Source organism: Hyla sarda, chromosome 3 (assembly GCF_029499605.1).
Source record: "Hyla sarda isolate aHylSar1 chromosome 3, aHylSar1.hap1, whole genome shotgun sequence".
NCBI classification, from domain to species: domain Eukaryota; kingdom Metazoa; phylum Chordata; class Amphibia; order Anura; family Hylidae; genus Hyla; species Hyla sarda.
Window position 1 is genome coordinate 91,736,568 of NC_079191.1, and position 19,783 is coordinate 91,756,350.

The window sequence follows — 19,783 nt, forward strand, 5'->3', positions numbered from 1 at the left end:
GACCTTGTGAGTTTAAAGTCCCTACAGTGTAAGGAAAGTAACACCAAACTCCTGCTTTCAAACTCCTGTTTTTAAAACTCTCTTTCAGCAGCCTCTCTTCCAAAGCAGCACTCAGACAGAGCACGCTCAGAACTGAGTACCAAACTAAGATTTATGCCCCTGTGACCATTCTACCCCTCCCCCTAGAGGCAGAGTAGAGAAAAAAAAGTGAAAAGGCTGTTTAAAATTCAGTGATTTTAATCAGTGATCCCACTATGTGCAAATGTAAGTACTCACACAAATATGTTCTTGCTCTATAGGCAGTCACTCCAACTCCACAGATTCACTCCACACAGCAGGTATCTCCTGTTTTTAAAACTGTTTTTAAAACTCTTTTTCAGCAGCCTCTATTCCAAAGCAACACTCAGACAGAGCACGCCAGGGTACAATCATCCCTGCCAACAGATCTATACATAAGAGAGTGCTCAAGGATCCACCAGTGAAGTCATATGACTGCTCGGCAGGTCCTTAACCACTTACGGACCCAGGGCATGCAGGTACGCCTTTGCTCCCTTGTACTTAGGGACCCCTTGTAATTTTGGTCCCCGCCGCGCGCCAGGCGAGGACTGGACCAGAATGACTGCTGATATCTATCAGCAGGCATCCCATGCAAATGCCCTGGGGGGTCCCGAGACCCCCCCATGTCGGCGATCGCCACAAATCGCCGGTGAATTCACACTGGCGATTTGCAGCGATTCCGGGTCATAAGGGAAATAAGGGGGAACGGGGTTGTCCAAAACACCCACGATCCCCCTGAAGGGATAGGAGTGAGGTGGCAGGGGTGCTACCCCTCCTATCCCTGCTATTGGTCGTTCAAAAGCGATGACCAATAGCAGATCGGGGGCGGGGGGTTAACGTTGGGTTCCCCCGCTCTGCCCACCCACTGTAATCCAGACAGAGCGGGGGGATCGACGGTGAACTGCACCGAAGGTCCACTTACCATCGGCGGCGACGATCGGTGGCAGTGATCGGCGTGCATCAATGACGTGTGGCTGCCTCCCTGGTGCGGTGTGCTGCAGACTACGGAAGCCGCTGAGTTACCTAGCAACATCTGGAGGGCTACAGTTTGGAGACCACTATAAAGTGGTCTCTAAACGGTAACCCTACAGGTGTTGCAAAACTACAACTCTCAGCATGCCCAGACCGCTGTATTCTGTGTGGGCATGCTGGGATTTGTAGTTTTGCAACAGCTGGAGGGCTACAGTTTGGAGATCACTGTGCAGTGATCTCTATACTGTGGCCCTCTAGATCTTGCAAAACTACAACTCCCAGCATGCCCACACAGCAGTTTGCTCCCTGTGCATGATGGGATTTGTAGTTTTGGAACATCTGGAGGACCACAGGTTGGAGATCACTGTGCGGTGGTATCTAAACCGTGGCCCTCTAAATTTAGCAAAACTCGCCAGGCTGGGAGTTGTAGTTGTGTACCTCCAGCTGTTGCATAACTACATCTCCCAGCATGCCCTTTGGCGATCAGTACATTCTGGGAGTTGTAGTTTTACAACATCTGGAGGCACACTGGTTGGAAAATACTGAGTTAGGTAACAGAACTTAACTGAAGGTTTCCTAACCAGTGTGCCTCCAGTTGTTGCAAAAGTACAACTCCCATCATGCACAGTCTGTCAGTGCATGTTGGGAGTTGTAGTTTTGCAACAGCTGGAGGTTTGCCCCCAATGTGCATGTACAGGGTACATTCACAAAGGCGGGTTTACAGTGAGTTTTCTGCTTCAATTTTGAGCTGCGGCTAATTTTCCGCCGCAGCGCAAACTCCGTTAACCCCCTGTGTGAATGTACCCTAAAAACACTACACTACACTACACAAATAATAAAGGGTAAAACACTACATATATACACTGTCCCCTCAATAAAAATGAAAAACGTATCGTATCAAAGTGTTTCCAAAACGGAGCCTCCAGCTGTTGCAAAATAACAACTCCCAGCATTTCCGGACAGCCACTGACTGTCCAGGCATGCTAGGAGTTTAGCAACAGCTGGAGGCACCCTGTTTGGGAATCACTGGCGTAGAATACCCTTATGTCCACCCCTATGCAATTCCTAATTTAGTCCTCAAATGCGCATGATGGTCTCTCACTTCGGAGCCCTGTCGTATTTCAAGGAAACAGTTTAGGGCCACATATGGGGTATTTCCGTACTCGGGAGAAATTGTGTTACAAATTTTGGGTGGCTTTTTCTCCTTTTACCCTTTATGAAAAGGAAAAGTTGGGGTCTACACCAGCCTGTTAGTGTAAAAAAATAAAATGTTGCCCCATACTTTATTTTCACAAGAGGTAAAAGGAAAAAAGACCCCCAAAATCGATAACACAATTTCTCCTGAGTACGGAAATACCCCATATGTGGGCGTAAAATGCTCTGAGGGCGCACAACAAGGCTCAGGTGTGAGAGCGCACTATGTACATTTGAGGACTAAATTGGTGATTTGCACACGGGTGGCTGATTTTACAGTTCTGACATAAACGCACAAAATAAAATACCCACATTTGACCCCATTTTGGAAACTACACCCCTCATGGAACGTGACAAGGGGTATAGTGAGCCTTAACACCCCACAGGTGTTTGACAAATTTTCATTAAAGTTGGATGGGAAAACAAAAAAAAAAATTTAAACTAAAATGCTGGTGTTACCCTAAATGTTTCTTTTTCACAAGGGAAAATAGGAAAAAAAAAGCCCCCCAAAATTTGAGTAAGAACATATCCCATATGTGAATGTAAAGTGCTCAGAAGAGATTGAGCGCCATTGGGCTTTTGGTGAGAAAATTTGTCCGAAATTGAAGGCCACGTGTGTTTACAAAGCCCCCATAGTGCCAGAGCAATGGATCCCCCCACATGTGACCCCATTTTGGTAACTACACCCCTCACGGAATGTTATAAGGGGTACAGTGAGCATATACGCCCCACAGGTGTCTGACAGATTTTTGGAACAGTGGTCTGTGAAAATGAAAAATTTAATTTTTCATTTGCTCAGCCCACTGTTCCAAAGACCTGTCAAACGCCAGTGGAGTGTAAATTCTCACTGCACCTCTTATTAAATTCTGTGAGGGGAGTAGTTTCCAAAATGGGGTCACATGTGGGAGGGGTCAACTGTTTTGGCACCATAGGGGGCTTTGTAAATGCGCAAGGGCCCCGACTTCTATTCCAACCAAATTCTCTCTCCTTCCATTCTGAGCATTGTAGTGCGCCAGCAGAACACTTGATGTCCACACATGGGATATTTCCATACTCAGAAGAAATGGGGTCACACATTTTGGAGGGCATTTTATCCTATTACCCCTTGTAAAAATTAAAAATTTGGGGAAAAAACAGCATTTTAGTGAAAAAAAAAAAAAGTATTTACACATCCAACTTTAACAAAAGGTTGTCAAACACCTGTGGGGTGTTAAGGCTCACTGGACCCCTTATTACGTTCCTTGAGGGGTATAGTATCCAAAATAGTATGCCATGTGTTTGTTTGTTTTTTTGCTGTTCTGGCACCATAGGGGCTTCCTAAATGTGACATGCCCCCCAAAAACCATTTTAGAAAAACTCACTCTCCAAAATCCCATTGTCGCTCCTTTCCTTCTGAGCCCTCTAGTGCACCCACAGAGCACTTGACATCCCCATATAAGATATTTCCTTACTCAAGAGAAATTGGGTTACAAAGTTTAGGATGATTTTTCTCCTTTTACCCCTTGAAAAAATTCTAAAACTGGTTCTACAAGAACATGCGAGTGTAAAAAAAGGAAGATTTTGAATTTTCTCCTTCACTTTGCTGCTATTCCTGTAAAACACCTAAAGGGTTCACACACTTTCTGAATGTCATTTTGAATACTTTGAGGGGTGCAGTTTTTATAATGGGCTCATTTATGGGGTATTTATAATATGAAGGTCCCTCAAATCCTCTTCAAACTGAACCGGTCCCTGAAAAATTCTGTGAAAAATTGGAAAATTGCTGCTGAACTTTGAAGCCCTCTGATGTCTTCCAAAAGTAAAAACATGTCAACTTTATGATGCAAACATAAAATAGACATATTGTATATGTAAATCAATATATAATTTATTTGGGATGTCCATTTTCCTTATAAGCAGAGAGTTTCAAAGTAAAAAAAAAATGATGCAAGTATCGACGGAATTTTACCACCAACATAAAGTAGAATATGTCACAAAAAACAATCTCGGAATCAGAATGAAAGGTAAAAGCATCCCAGAGTTATTAATGCTTAAAGTGACAGTGGTCAGATGTGCAAAAAATGGCTGGGTCCTTAATGTGAAAATGGGCTTGGTCCTTAAGGGGTTAAATGGGCACTGTCAGATTAAAAAAACTTTTTAGATATTGTAAATCTGGGCAAAACATTAACCTTTCTAATATACTTCATAATAAAATTTTATTTCCATTTTATAGAAATTATGGCTTATAAAATTATGGCTTTGTCCAAGCTGAAGCACAGGTATGGACAAAGTCCAGTAAGTGAGGGTGGGCTAGCACTCCTCTGTGCTCTCTCCTGTCTTATAGCACTCCTCGGTGCTCTCTCCTGTCTGATAGTGCTTCTCTGTGCTCTCTCCTGTCTGATAGTACTCCTCTGTACTCTCCCCTGTCTGATATCACTCCTCTGTGCGCTCTCCTGTCTGATAGGACTTCTCTGTGCTCTCTCCTGTCTGATAGAACTCCTCTATGCTCTCTCCTGTCTGATAGAACTCCTCTGTGCTCTCTCCTATCTTATAGTACTACTCTGTGCTCTCGCCTGTCTGATAGCACTCCTCTCTGCTGTCTCCTATCTGGTAGCATTTTCTATTATCTGATAACACTTCTCTGTGCTCTCTCCTATCTGATAACACTCATTTTTGCTCTCTCCTGTCTGTACTCCTCTGTACTCTCTGCTGTCTGATAGTACTCCTCTGTGCTCGTCCGTGTCTGATAGCACTCCTCTATGCTCTCTCCTATCTGATAATCTCCTCTATGCTCTCTCCTGTCTGATAGTACTCCTCTGTGCTCTCCCCTGTCTGAAAGCACTCCTCTATGCTCTCTCCTGTCTGATAGTACTCCTATGTGCTCTTTTCTGTCTGATAGTACTCCTCTGTGCTCTCTCCTGTCTGATAGCACTTCTCTGTGTGCTATCCTGTCTGATAGCACTCCTCTGTGCTCTCTCTTGTCTGATAGGACTCCTCTGTGCTCTCTCCTGTCTGATAGTACTCCTCTGTGCCGTGTCCTGTCTTATAGTACCCCTCTGTGCACTTTCCTGTCTGATAGTGCTCCTCTGTGCTCTCTCCTGTCTGATAGTACTCCGCTGTGCTCTCTCCTGTCTGATGGTACTCCGTTGTGCTCTCTTCTGTCTGATAGTACTCCACTGTGCTCTCTCCTGTCAGATAGTACTCCTCTGTGCTCTCTCCTGTCTTATAGTACTCCTCTGTGCTCTCCCCTGTCTGATAGCACTCTTCTGTGCTCTCTCCTGTCAGATAGTACTCCTCTGTGCTCTCTCCTGTCTGAGAGCACTCATCTGTGCTCTCACCTGTCTAATAGTACTCCTCTGTGCTCTCTCCTGTCTGATAGCACTCTCTGATAGCACCCTCACTTTCTCGACTTTGTCCATGCTTATGTTTTAGCTCGGAGGACAAAAAGGAAATACAATTTTCTTATGAAATATATTAGAAAGGTTAAAGTGTTACTTTCATTAGAAACAACTTCATAATAAAATTCTATTTCCTTTTTATAGAAATTATGGCTTATAAAATTATGGCTTTGTCCAAGCTGAAGCACAGGTATGGACGAAGTCCAGTAAGAGAGGCTAGCACTCCTCTGTGCTCTCTCCTGTCTGATAGCACTCCCCAGTGCTCTCTCCTGTCTGATAGTACTCCTATGTGCTCTCTTCTGTCTGATAGTACTCCTTTGTGCTCTCTCCTGTCTGATAGCACTTCTCTGTGTGCTATCCTGTCTGATAGCACTCCTCTGTGCTCTCTCTTGTCTGATAGGACTCCTCTGTGCTCTCTCCTGTCTGATAGTACTCCTCTGTGCTCTCTCCTGTCTGATAGTACTCCTCTGTGCTCTCCCCTGTCTGATAACACTCTTCTGTGCTCTCTCTGGTTTGATAGTACTCTTCTGTGCTCTCTCCTGTCTGATAGTACTCCTCTGTGCTCTCTCCTGTCTGATAGTTCTCCTCTGTGCTCTCTCCTGTCTGATGCGAGTCATCTTTGCTCTCTCCTGTCTGATAGCACTCCTATGTGCTCTCTCCTGTCTGATAGTACTCCTCTGTGCTCTCCCCTGTCTGAAAGCACTCCTCTGTGCTCTCCCCTGTCTGATAGCACTCCTCTATGCTCTCTCCTGTCTGACAGTACTAGTCTGTGCTCTCTCCTGTCTGATAGCACTGCTCTGTTCTCTCTTCTGTCTGATAGTACTCCTCTGTCCTCTCTCCTGTTTGATAGGACTCCTTTGTGCTCTCTCCTGTCTGATAGTACTCCTCTGTGCTCTCTCCTGTCTGATAGTACTCCTCTGTGCTCTCTCCTGTCTGATAGTACTCCTCTGTGCTCTCTCCTGTCTGATATGACTCCTCTGTGCTCTCTCCTGTCTGATAGTACTCCTCTGTGCTCTCTCCTGTCTGATAGGACTACTCTGTGCTCTCTCCTGTCTGAGAGCACTCCTCTGTGCTCTCTCCTGTCTAATAGTATTTCCTCTGTGCTCTCTCCTGTCTGATAGTACTCTCTGATAGCACCCTCACTTTCTCGACTTTGTCCATGCTTATGTTTTAGCTCGGACAAAAAGGAAATACAATATTCTTATGAAATATATTAGAAAGGTTAAAGTGTTACTGTCATTAGAAAAAACTTTTTTCAATTTAATACTTCCTTACAAACAGTCATGAAGCATTTTCCTAATATACTTCATAAAAAAATGTGATTGCTAAAGATGTGAAAACAGACTTAAAAAATGGCCATTAGGGGAACTTTTCTGCAAACAAACCCAGAAAATTCAGCCTTTTTGTTCATTTAAAAAAAAAAAAAAAAAGACTAAAATCTCTGAGGGGAGGGGGGGAGGGAGGTGTGGTTATCTCCATGCTGTTCCTCAGAGCACAGACAAGATGCAGACAGCTTATAGCCTCTCCAGGAGAAGCATTCACATGCACAGTTACAAGCAATACAAGGTGTTAAACTATTATTTATATGCAAAATGGTTTCTCTTTGGTCATTTTATGAACTTATTTCTTGTGTATGTGCACCATATAGGTTCCACATGGCTGCTTTAGGGTAATAAAAAGCATGCACTTTGGTTATAAAGCTGTGAGAATGCAAAAATATTAGTTTTTTTTTTGTCATGTTTCTCTTCTGTCCTGGCACCATATAGTTTCACATGGCTGCATTAGTTATATAGAGCATGCGTGGCTGCATTAGAGTTATATACAGCATGCATTTGGCAAATATGAGGGGTGGATTGAGGGGTGGAGTGTGACATCACACGGGGGCGGGGGCGTGACGTCACATGCCGCCTGCCCTGTAGTCGCCGGTAATCAGTCATGGAGCGAACACGCTCCGGGGACTGATTACAAACGGGGTGCCGCGTGCAAGATCACGGGGGTCCCAAGCGGTGGGACTCCCGAGATCAGGCATCTTATCCCCTATCCTTTGGATAGGGGATAAGATGTCTAAGCACCGGAGTACCCCTTTAAGCATTAAAAAAAAAAATCTTACTAATGATAGTAACGCTTTATTGTTTTGCCAAGATGTACAACAAAGTTTTTGTTTCTGACAGTGCCCATTTAAGTATAGATAGTATTTTTACTCAACAAAATTGCTGCTTAAATATATATTATTTTAGTACAATGTCAGTTTCAGCACAATGTTAGGACTCACCAGGAGAGTTTGAAACAATTCTGTTATGAACACTACATATTTGGAATGTAAAAGTATGCCATTAAAGGGGTACTCCGGTGGAAAACTTTTTAAAAATCAGCTGCTGAATACTACAGAGGAAATTCTTTTCATTTTGCAACACAGTGCTCTCTGCTGACATCATGACCACAGTGCTCTCTGCTGACATCTCTGTCCATTTTAGGAACTGTCCAGAGCAGCATATGTTTGCTATGGGGATTTTCTTCTACTCTGGACAGTTCTTAAAATGGACAGAGATGTCAGCAGAGAACACTGTGCTCGTGATGTCAGCAGAGAGCACTGTGTTCCAAAAAGAAAATAATTCCCTCTGTAGTATTCAGCAGCTAATAAGTACTGGAAGGATTAAGATTTTTAAATAGAAGTAATTTACAAATCTGTTTAACTTTCTGGCATCAGTTGATTTACAAAAAAAAAAAAAAGTCTTCCACTGGAGTACCCCTTTAAATTGAAAAAACTTGTTGACCAAGCAACCTGACTGTGGTGGGACCAAAACACTTTAGACACTTATTAGCAAAAGAACATGATCCTAGAAGGTTTAAGGATTAGGAAAATTCCCACTGCGATATTTAGTGAAGAATTTGTGTCAGAGTGGAATCTGAGTGTTCCATAAAGCTTATGGGGATCATGACATTTTATAAGAGTCAAAAAATAGACCAACTCAAACGGGAAATACAGGATACTAGATCTGGTTTGCAAAATTACCAGGATTTATCGGATTATGAGGAGCTTTCCAATAGTATAAAATAAAAAAATTGCTAATTTGGAGGAATTCATTGCAGTGGTTAAAGAAAGCGAAGTTTAGCATGATACTTTTGACAATGTAAGTTAATTTGAAATAAATTGTTTTCCACTGGAATACCCCTTTAAGGGTGTCGAAGTAGCATTTGCACCCAGGGACCCCAACAGTTCCTCTGCTATACAAGAAATGACACATTTTTTATAACACATTTGTGCTATTATACGCTGCAACCTATGACAAAGATAGATAAATCAAAAAGATAGTGCCCAAAATGTGACGATGAAGGAATGTTTTTTATTTCCATATGTATTTTGATTGTCCAAAACTTAAGGGATTCTGGTCCGAGATAATAAGGATGACGGAGAGAAGGTTAGAGTTAGAGGAGGGAGATACTTTAATTACCTGGTTATTAGGAGGAGGGAGAACGGAAGGAAGAAGGATGGATAAGGTTTTAAGAAGTAAAGTGCAATTTGTATCCAGACTGTTAGTAGTGAGAAAATGGATGTTGAAAGAAGTCCCAAATATTGATGAATTTAATGCTACAGTATGTAAAATAATACATTTCAAGTTTGGGTGGGCAGTTAAAGAGGTACTCCGCCCCTAGACATCTTATCCCCTATCCAAAGGATGTCAGATCGGCGGGGTCCCGCTGCTGGGGACCCCCGGTATCGCCGCTGCAGCACCGCGCTATCATTACGTAATGATGGGCAATACAGGGGCCGGAGCATCATTACGTCAGTGCTCCGCCCTTCGTGATGTCACAGCCCACCCCATCAATACAAGTCTATGGGAGGGGGCATGGCGGTCGACATGCCTCCCGCCATAGACTTGCATTAAGGGGCACGGGCCGTGATGTCACGAGGGGCGGAGCAATGACATCACGTTGCTCCGTCCCCTGTATCGCCCGTCATTACACAAAGAGCGAACTCGCTCTGTGGAATAATGATAGTGGGGTGTCACAGCTGTGATCCCAGGGGTCCCCAGCAGCGGGACCCCGGCGATCTGACATCTTATCCCCTATCCTTTGGATAGGGGACAAGATGTCTAGGGGCGGAGTACCCCTTTAAGACCGGATGTTAGTCAAAATTCCACACAATCTGGGATAAATATATTAAAGGTATAACGGAGAGAGAGAGAGATTATGTTCAGTAGAAAATCTTATAATAGGAGAGTGGTGTTTTTTTTCCCCCTCTCTCTCCCTTCTGCTAAGGGGTGTTTTTTTTTTTTTGGAAGGGTAGAGGGAGGGGTGGGTAGATGACTATTGTTTTTAAGGGGAGGTGCTCTGTCCGGCCAAAGGTGACCCTAAAGATAGATTATTCTTATTACTATCTAATTAATTATTGTATGGTTTCTTTTTTTTCCTCCCTCCTTTACCTCATTGGATTGTGTGTTGTGGGGTGGCGGGCCCTCCCAATTTGTTTAATGAAGGGATGAATGAAGATCTGCCTCCTCAAAAAAATTGAGAAAGCTGTATAATTGTTTGCATAAAAGGAAAGATTGAATAAGTAGTTTCTCTTCGAGCTTACACATCATCAGTAGATCACGAGTGAATCAGGAAAGATGGTGGTACGGAAGGGTACCATCTCTTTCTGGAAAGAGGAGTAAACTAAATATGATGTAAAATAAGTGATGGGATATATTTTGGAAAATAATTAGCAGCTATGAAGAGGAGAAAGAGGAAAGTTGTGAAAACAAAAGGAGTTGGTGAGGAATGGTGTGGTAGGGCCCAAACTGGAAATTGGAAAATGAGTGGAATTGAGGGGGGGGAGTTGTGTGAAGGGTTTTGTTTTTTTGTTTTTTTTGCTTTTTGTTTGTTAATTAAGGGAAGGGGAAGGAAAAAGAGGGAAGAGAAATGGGGGAGCATACATACATTCAGTACATATGAAAGTGGGTGATACGGGTTGGACAGTGCACGTGACCCAAAAATGGAAATTGGGAAGGAGGGTGGTTTTAAGTTCTTTAATAACGTGTGAAGACATTAATGGTAATACTGGTTGTGATTAAATGATGAAGTAAAAATGATTGTAATTGAGATATAAAGGAATAACAACAATTCCCATTTTGCTAATGTTTATTATATAATACTTATATAATATAAACTCGAGTCAATTACACATAAATATCAGATAACTGGGGCATACACATCCATGTTACCAACACATCACACAACGTAGGTACAATCACAAAAACAACATATACAAGTATGAATAGGTACAGTAGCTAACATAGGAATATAGACAAGAGGACAAGTGTAAAAGACTAATGCCACCTAGTGGATAAAACCATCAATCCATGTAGAGTAATGAAATGTACTTTCTATTTCCTTTGAGCAACAGTATCATATTCTTGAACATCCCCGGTGAAGGGCACCATTTTTATGGGAATAACTATAGGGGGGTGCAGGGCCTGCTACCTGAGAATGTCCAGTGGTCACTCTCTTACATAAGAAGACAGCAGTGTTGATGGGCATTTCCTTCAAGCTCCTGAAGCCTGAAGGAACATTTTGCATATATTTTATTTTTACCAGGGCACTGCTATTTATTGAACTGCACTGAAATTCCAAATATAATATTGATTGGAAAAGTAAAATTCAAGTTCTCAGGCGCTGATCAGCTGTAGTAGATAAGTAAGGACTCAACTCAAAGTTATTGTCCAAGAAACTAATTTATTAGCACAAACGTAACGCGTTTGCGGTCCGGAATGGACCCTTCGTCAGACAGGTGCATACAGGAAGATAACAGAGCACACAATAAATACCCTCATGGTGTCCTTGCAAAGGGCATGTCAATTAGGGGATTCACAAAAAAGAAGTGTAAAAAGAATGTGTTATGCAACACAAATTTTTACACTTCTTTTTTGTGAATCCCCTAATTGACGTGCCCTTTGCAAGGACACCATGAGGGTATTTATTGTTTGCTCTGTTATCTTCCTGTATGCACCTGTCTGATGAAGGGTCCATTCCGGACTGGAAACGCGTTACGTTTGTGCTAATAAATTAGTCTCTTGGACAATAACTTTGAGGCACTGGAAATAAAGCAAATTAGACATAATGTCACACCAAACTCCAAAAATGGGCCGGACTAAATTATTGGCACCCTTAACTTAATATTTGGTTGCACACCCTTTAGAAAAAATAACAAATCAGTTGCTTCCTATAACCATCAATAAGCTTCTTACACCTCTCAGTCGGAATGTTGGACCACTCTTCCGTTGAAAACTGCTCCAGGTCACTCTTATTGGAAGGGCGCCTTTTCCCAACAGCAATTTTAAGATCTCTCCACAGGTGTTTAATGGGATTTAGATCTGGACTCTTCAGAACTCTCCAGCACTTTGTTTTGACGTATGCTTGGGGTCATTGTCCTACTGGAAGACCCAAGATCTCAGATGCAAACCCAGCTTTCTGACGCTGGACTGTACAGTGCGACCCAAAATCTGTTGGTAATCCTCAGATTTCATGATGCCTTGCACACATTCAAGGCACCCAGCGCCAGAGGCAGCAATACAACCCCAAAAGATCATTGAACCTCCACCATATTTCACTGTAGGTACTGTGCTCTTTTCTTTGTAGGCCTCATTCCGTTTTCGGTAAACAGTAGAATGATGTGCTTTACCAAAAAGCTCTATCTTGGTCTCATCTGTCCACAAGACATTTTCCCAGAAGGATTTTGGCTTACTCAAGTTCATTTTGGCAAAAATGTAGTCTTGCTTTTTTATGTCTCTGTGTCAGCAGTGGGGTCCTCCTGGGTCTCCTGCCATAGTGTTTAATTTCATTTAAATGTCAACGGACAGTCTGCGCTGACACTGATGCTCTCTGAGCCTGCAGCTTGAATATCTTTGGAACTTGTTTGGGGCTGCTTATCCACCATCCAGACTATCCTGTATTTACACCTTTCATAATTTTTTCTCTTCCGTCCACACCCAGGGAGATTAGCTACAGGGCCATAGGTTGCAAACTTCTTGATAATGTTGCACACTGTGGACAAAGGCAAATCTAGATCTCTGGAGATGGACTTTTAACCTTGAGATTGTTGATATTTTTCCACAGTTTTGGTTCTCAAGTCCTCAGACAGTTCTCTTCTTCTCTTTCTGTTGTCCATGCTTAGTGTGGCACACACAGACACACAATGCAAAGACTAAGTGAACTTAACTCCTTGTTATCTGGTTTCAGGTTTCATTTTCATATTGCCCACACCTGTTACTTGCCCCAGGTGGGTTTAAAGGAGCATCACATGCTTGAAACAATCTTATTTGTCCACAATTTTGAAAGGGTGCCAATAATTTTATCCAGACCATTTTTGGAGTTCGGTGTGACATTATGTCCAATTTGCTTTTTTTTCTCCCTTTTTGGTTTAGTTCCAATACACACAAAGGGAGTAAACATGTGGGGTGCGATGTGAGGTGTAGGGGCAGATGGTGTTGCCCAGGAGTAGATGGTGTTAACCGCTTAGCGTTTGTGATGCCAGGGCGTGGTTTGCCTATGTAACCACCCGAAGGTAATCCTGTTACTCCTAGGTTAGGCAGGGGTAAATAATAGTCCAAGGCCAGGTTAAGGTTAACGGTAGCTTTGCTGAAGTTGAACAGGTCTAACAGTCTTTACAGGGTAGTTCCCAGAGAGGTGTCCTGTAACGCGAGGGACCTCACAGCTTGCTTGGACTTGCAGTGACTTGACAGACTCTAGCACAGCCACGCTGACTGTAACTGACTTGACTGAAGATAGTGACAGCAGACAGAGATAACGTGACTTACTGACTTGTGGCTATAATTTAGGCTTGAGGCCTCCAGATGTGCTGAACACTGGCTCTGAGGCGTCTGGACTGGACTTGACCTCGGGATTTAAGAGAGTGATTGTAGTACCTCCCCCTCTTATAAAGGGGACTGAGCAAGGAGCCCATAGGCTAGCTGCAGGTCATCTGGTCACCCGGTGCTCTCTGGGTAACAAAACATATGACTTTAACATGTAACACCCATTATCATGTGACTAATAACCACGTGACCATATCAAAGGTTCTTTACATTTAATGTACAACTAATTACATTATGGTGGAACACTGCAGGTGAGCCCTGAGAAGGTACAGGGACTCAAGCTGATGGGACTGTGAGATGCATATCCTGTACTGGGAAATCACACATGTGTGTAGCAAAACGTGTTACTGCAATCTTTTTCTAGAAAAATTTCAGAGGTGCCAACATTTCCTGCCATGACTGTATGTATTACACTGCCCCATATTGTATTCGATCCCTCTGTGTCCCTGTATAGTACTAGGCCCCCTCACATTGCCCCCATACAGCATTAGGCCCCCTTGTATTACTCCCATAAAGCTCTCTCAGATCGCCCCCAGAGTAGCAGGCCCCCTCACATTACTACCATAAAGTAGCAGGTCAGAAACATTATCCCCATAAAGTATTAGGGCCCAAACACTGCCAGCATAGAGTATTAGGCCCCAAACATTGCCCCCACAGATTCTTATGATCCCTTGCATTGCCAACATAGATTAATATGCCCCCTTACTTTTCCACTATAGATTATTATACCCCCTTACATTGCCCCATAGATCATTATGCCCCCTTACATTGCCTCATAGATCATATGCCCCCTTACGGTAGATCCTTATGCCCCCTTACATTGCCCCATAGATCATATGCCCCCTTACATTGCCCCATAGAACATTATGCCCCCTTACATTGCCCCATAGATTATTATGCCCCCTTACATTGCCCCATAGATCATTATGCCCCTTACATTGCCCCATAGATCATTATGCCCCTTACATTGCCTCATAGATCATATGCCCCCTTACGGTAGATCATTATGCCCCCTTACATTGCCCCATAGATCATATGCCCCCTTACATTGCCCCATAGATCATATGCCCCCTTACGGTAGATCATTATGCCCCCTTACATTGCCCCATAGATCATTATGCCCCTTACATTGCCCCATAGATCATTATGCCCCCTTACATTGCCTCATAGATCATATTCCCCCTTACGGTAGATCATTATGCCCCCTTACATTGCCCCATAGATCATATGCCCCCTTACATTGCCCCATAGAACATTATGCCCCCTTACATTGCCCCATAGATTATTATGCCCCCTTACATTGCCCCATAGATCATTATGCCCCTTACATTGCCCCATAGATCATTATGCCCCCTTAGATTGAATAGAATAGAAAAAAAACACCACTCACCTCTCCTTCTTCGTTCCCCCGCAGCTCCTGTCCTTCTTCCTCTTCTGTCTCAGCTTCCTGCGCAGACAGCATCATTAGGAGTCCTTGCCGCACAAGAAGCCCGGGCTACAGTGACAGGACGGAGCAGCTGGCTCCTTCTTGTAACGTGAGCCGCCGCTGCGCGTGTTCAACACTGTGTGCATCTTAAAGGCTCACTCAGTATTGGAAGTTGCGGCCGTTCGGGGATTCGGGACCCGGATCCCCTGGCGGCCTCTCCTTCACCTGTGGGCCCGGTCGCGACCCCACTGCAGGGACCATGTCACCACGGTTCCTAGTAAGGGAGTTACAGGCCGCAGGGTGGAGCCATAGGGCTCCGAACCCCTTACTGGGGTACCGGCTGTACCCCCCTGATGGTGGCCCTGACTTTGCATTAGACGCACTTGGCACTTTATATGTGGACTATGCACATTGCACTTGTGTTTACTTTTTTTTGTGCACCCTCTATATTAATATCTGCCACATTGCTTTTAATTTTTAATTGTATTCCAGTTGTAATTTTGTTCATACATTTCCATGAGGAATAACAGTGGGGCAGCACAACACAGTGTTCTAAATAGAGTTGTTCCAGCAATTGTATTTTATGAAGAATGAAATTATTTACTGAAACAGACATGTCAGGAGTAGTGATGAGCGGCATTGGCCATATTCGAATTCCCGATATTTCGCAAATATATAGACGAATATTCGTCCTATATTCGGAATTTCGCATATTCGTTATATACACATATGTGAATATTCGCGTATTTAAGGAAGAAAACAGTGAGAGGGTGGACAACTTTACTATTGGTTGCTAGGGATGTTGTTGATAACCTCTGACAAGTGTATTTGCATCATTCTAATTGGCCCACAAGTTAAAAGAAGGAATATGCGAATATGCAGAAAAAAAGTGAATATTTGTAATTTCGAATATATTTGCGAATTCGTGAATTTGCGATATTCGCGATAAAAATTTGAAATGCGAATATTCGCGCCCAACACTAGTCAGGAGCAGTGATCGATTCATTATGGTCAGTTATAACACATTTTAGCTGTGTAGGAAGGGGTAAACTGTATACATCTCCTCCATATTAATGGAATATAAATATAAACTATACTTTGCATAACCAAACAGCAGGTTATCTAGTCTTATAAAATGGTGGTCTATCCTCAGGATAGGCTGTCAATATTAAATATCAGGGAAGGGGGTCTGACTCTCAGCTGTCTGAAAGGGTCATGGGAAGTGTGAGAACTGTATCTTCCTATACAGTGACATACGATGGCCCCGACATACGATCATTTCAACATACGATGGCCTCTCAGAGGCCATCGCATGTTGAAGGCAGCATCAACATACGATGCTTTTGTATGTCGGGGCCATCGCATAAACAGCTATCCGGCAGCGCTGACTGCTTCAGCTGCCGCCGAATAGCCGTTTACGGTGCCCCGTGTGGTTCGCTGACGATCACTTACCTGTCCTCGGGGCTCTGGCGCATCCTCTTCGGGATCCCCTGCATCGACGGCGCTCTCCATCGTCGTCATCACGTCGCTGCGCACGCCGTCCCGTCATCCAATCGGAGCGCCATGCGTAGCGAAGTAATGGCGGCGACGGAGAGCGAGGATGCCGGGGAAGCAGAGGCCTTGCCGGAGCATCGGGGGCACCTCGGGGACGCGGCAACAGCGATGGAAGGCGACATCCAGGGCAGCGGTGACGAGCGGTGACGGTCCGGAGCGGCGGGGACACGTGAGTACAACCTCCAATACCAGTGGTCTTCAACCTGAGGACCTCCAGATGTTGCAAAACTACAACTCCCAGCATGCCCGGACAGCCGTTGGCTGTCCGGGCATGCTGGGTGTTGTAGTTTTGCAACATCTGGAGGTCCGCAGGTTGTAGACTACTGTCCTATACTTTACATTGCACGGATCCCTCAACATACGATGGTTTCAACAGACGATGGTCCATTTGGAACGTATGTTGAGGGACCACTGTATATTTATTTCTTTTCGTTCTTGCATTGCTGTACTGTTAGTAGCAGTCCAGGGTGCTGGGGTATTACCCTGTTAACGTGAAAGGATCAGCGTTACAGTACCCCACTGCTACTAGGACCAGCTGAGGTAAACTTAGAAGAGGCTTCAGCACTCACTCGCGCTCCATGGCCCCTTCAGACAGTTGTCAGTGGGGTTGCTGGGCGTTTGACCACTTACCGATCTAATATTGATGACCTATCCTGAGGACAGACCTTAACATAACTCCTTTAAAACACATTTATGCTATCTATTAAAACAAGAGGCAAAGAAACAAAAAGCATGAATGTTTAGGTGTATCTGGATCTCTAACAAAAACACAAACAAATTGGGAGTTGTAGTTCCAGTCTCTCATATCCATGTCCCTTAATGTTCAGTAAATGAGACATTGTAGCAGCTCAGACCAACCCTATCATTACACTTCAGGGAGATGTAATACGACTTCTCTGTTTACATTGTCTCCACTGGTATTTTGTTGTGTTTTACTACTTTTGCTCATAAACTGAACTGAACCTATACACATTATTACACATGATCACCGCACAATGCATTAAAGGCCTGTCCAGAGTCACCGCCGAGGACTCATGAATCACATTGCATTTACTGTTTTATTACTCAGCTTATTACAGGTGAACACAAGGGACCTAACACATAAACTATCTTTATATTAGCAACATCCCACTGCATCCACCACTATTTATCAGCCCCTTCCTGTGGAATGACTTCTGAAAAGGTCACAGTGATTGCTCAGTAGCATCTCTGTCATCTGAATAGGACAGATCCTGTCTATAGTTCTTTCCAGGCTGACCACAGTGCTCTCTGCTGCCACCTCTGTCCTTGTCAGGAACAGGAGCAAATCACCTATAGAAAACCTCTCCTGCTCCATGCAGTTCTTGACATGGACAAAGGTGTCAGCAGAGAGCACTGTAGTCAGACTGGAAAGAACTATTACACAACTTCCTCTGTAGTATACAGCAGCTGATAAGTACTGGAAGGATTAAGATGTTTAAATAAAAGTAATTTACAAACTTTCTGGCACCAGTTGGTTTCAAAACATTTTTTTCCCTCCAGAAAACCCTATAAATCTAAGCCGGATATCTCTGAAAGAACTGTACATTCTCTCTGTACTTGTGTCCACTCTGGTCTCCTCCCCCACTCCAAATGTATGCTGATAAGTCAGGTGTCTTCCTACAAGATGGGATGTGAAATAGGGAAAACAGATTGTAAACCCCACTAGCGACGGAGACTCATGCGATTGAATATGAAAATGAAAACGCCCCGTTGGCACTACTGTTGCATTCATAGAGACGCTTCCATTATGTATAATTTTAGCTGTAAATGAGACATTCCTGCCAATAATATTACGACACTATATTCCAGTAATACTACCCTATACACTGCAGCCCTACGCCCCAGTCAACAATCCGTCCTATTACCTTCCACCTCTCTCTCTCTTTAATTCTAGGTGCAGTTAAATATATCGGACTATTTTTAGATTTAGGCTAAAATTACATCTACACATTGTTCTACTCCTCCCTGCAAATAAATGATGACATGTGATAGTGTGTAACTGAGGTCGTGCCAGGGGCGATATAGCGTCCCGCACGTTACCTACACAGTATCCATCTATAGGCACATCATAAAATCTATACCATTCTATCACAACTGAGTTAACAAACTAAGGGGAAATAAGTAAACACAACCCATGAAACACAACTCACGAAAAGAGGGATCTTTTGAGACACGGATGAAACTTTTCTAGCACAAAAAAAACAAAAACAAAAGCCCCAGTGAGTGGATTACTCCAATTATTAAGCATTAGTCCCCGCAGAAGATTTTTCGGCATTCCATCAGACAGAACCTTGACATTCACTTGCTAGGAAGAAACATTCTTTACATAACTAGAAGTGGATAAGGCTTACCTTGAAGAAGCTCCGAAGAAAGTATATTACACTGAACATTTCTGAAACTTTATAAAATTGTCCCAGGGTCCAGATTAAAAGATGCAATTATTCTCGTCCCCCCGCTGGGTCTTAGGTTGCATTCATTCTTGTTGCTATTTTAGACAGTCTTAGCGCCGGCGAAGACTGTAAGCTACGCCAGAAGCTTATGCTAAGGAGCTGAATAACAATTAGGGTTTATCTGTGCGCTGCTCGACTGTACGACAGTACAAACAGGTTTGTTCACAGTCTACACAGGCTGGGGGAATGTCTACTAGGCATGCTCCAAGATGTACCATTGTCTACGCTGAATGAAGTAAGAGTGCTTGGCCAGTTCACTGGCAACTATTGAGGCTAGACTGAAATTTACATCTCCTTTCTCACTCCCATCATGAATTGTGCTACTTGGAAACAAAAACTAGGGGAAGATTACATCATTTACATACTGAATACCCAACCCATGATGAGCATTGATCATAAAGAATACATCTGTAAATTCATCTATGATTTATTGTCTGTTGCTGGTGATTGGTTTCCAGGTGGGTATTAACTCTTGTACAAAATAATTTTATTCATTCTTTATTTTATTTATTTTTTATTTATTTTTTTCCCCCTTTAAATGTCTTTGATGTTTCAAAGCCGAATACATCCATTCACCCATAACAGATGATGTAATTGAAGGGCCATTGTAATTGGCTTTCATGAGAAATCTGTTTTACAATACTTTACTTGAAAAAAAAAATTAAGAGGTAAAGTTAGATGAACACTGTATTCTAAAAAAAGAGGGTTAAAAAAGACACCAACCGCACATGGTTTATACAACAATCTATTGCTTTTATGAAAAAATAAATAAAATAAATAAATTGAGTTTCTTAGTATAAATTTTAATCAAACTGTAAAAGACCACTTACCACTTCACAGTGACCTCTTTATGCTTTAACCCCTTAAGGACCGGGGTTT

General features: G+C 43.2%; 1 protein-coding gene across 4 annotated transcripts in view; it reads right to left on the bottom strand.

The window, feature by feature from the left end:
- Positions 1–19,016, bottom strand: part of ARHGEF4 (Rho guanine nucleotide exchange factor 4) — a 212,776-nt gene extending 193,760 nt beyond the window's left edge. For all 4 annotated transcript variants that reach the window (XR_008891034.1, XM_056564586.1, XM_056564585.1 and 1 more), the window contains exon 1: positions 18,806–19,016. Coding sequence is in view for 3 of the 4 variants with exons in the window: in XM_056564586.1 (XP_056420561.1) it covers positions 18,806–18,844 (39 nt within the window). In the remaining variant the exon portion in view is untranslated. The remainder of the gene's footprint in view (positions 1–18,805) is intronic.
- Between the last annotated feature and the right edge of the window lie 767 nt (positions 19,017–19,783).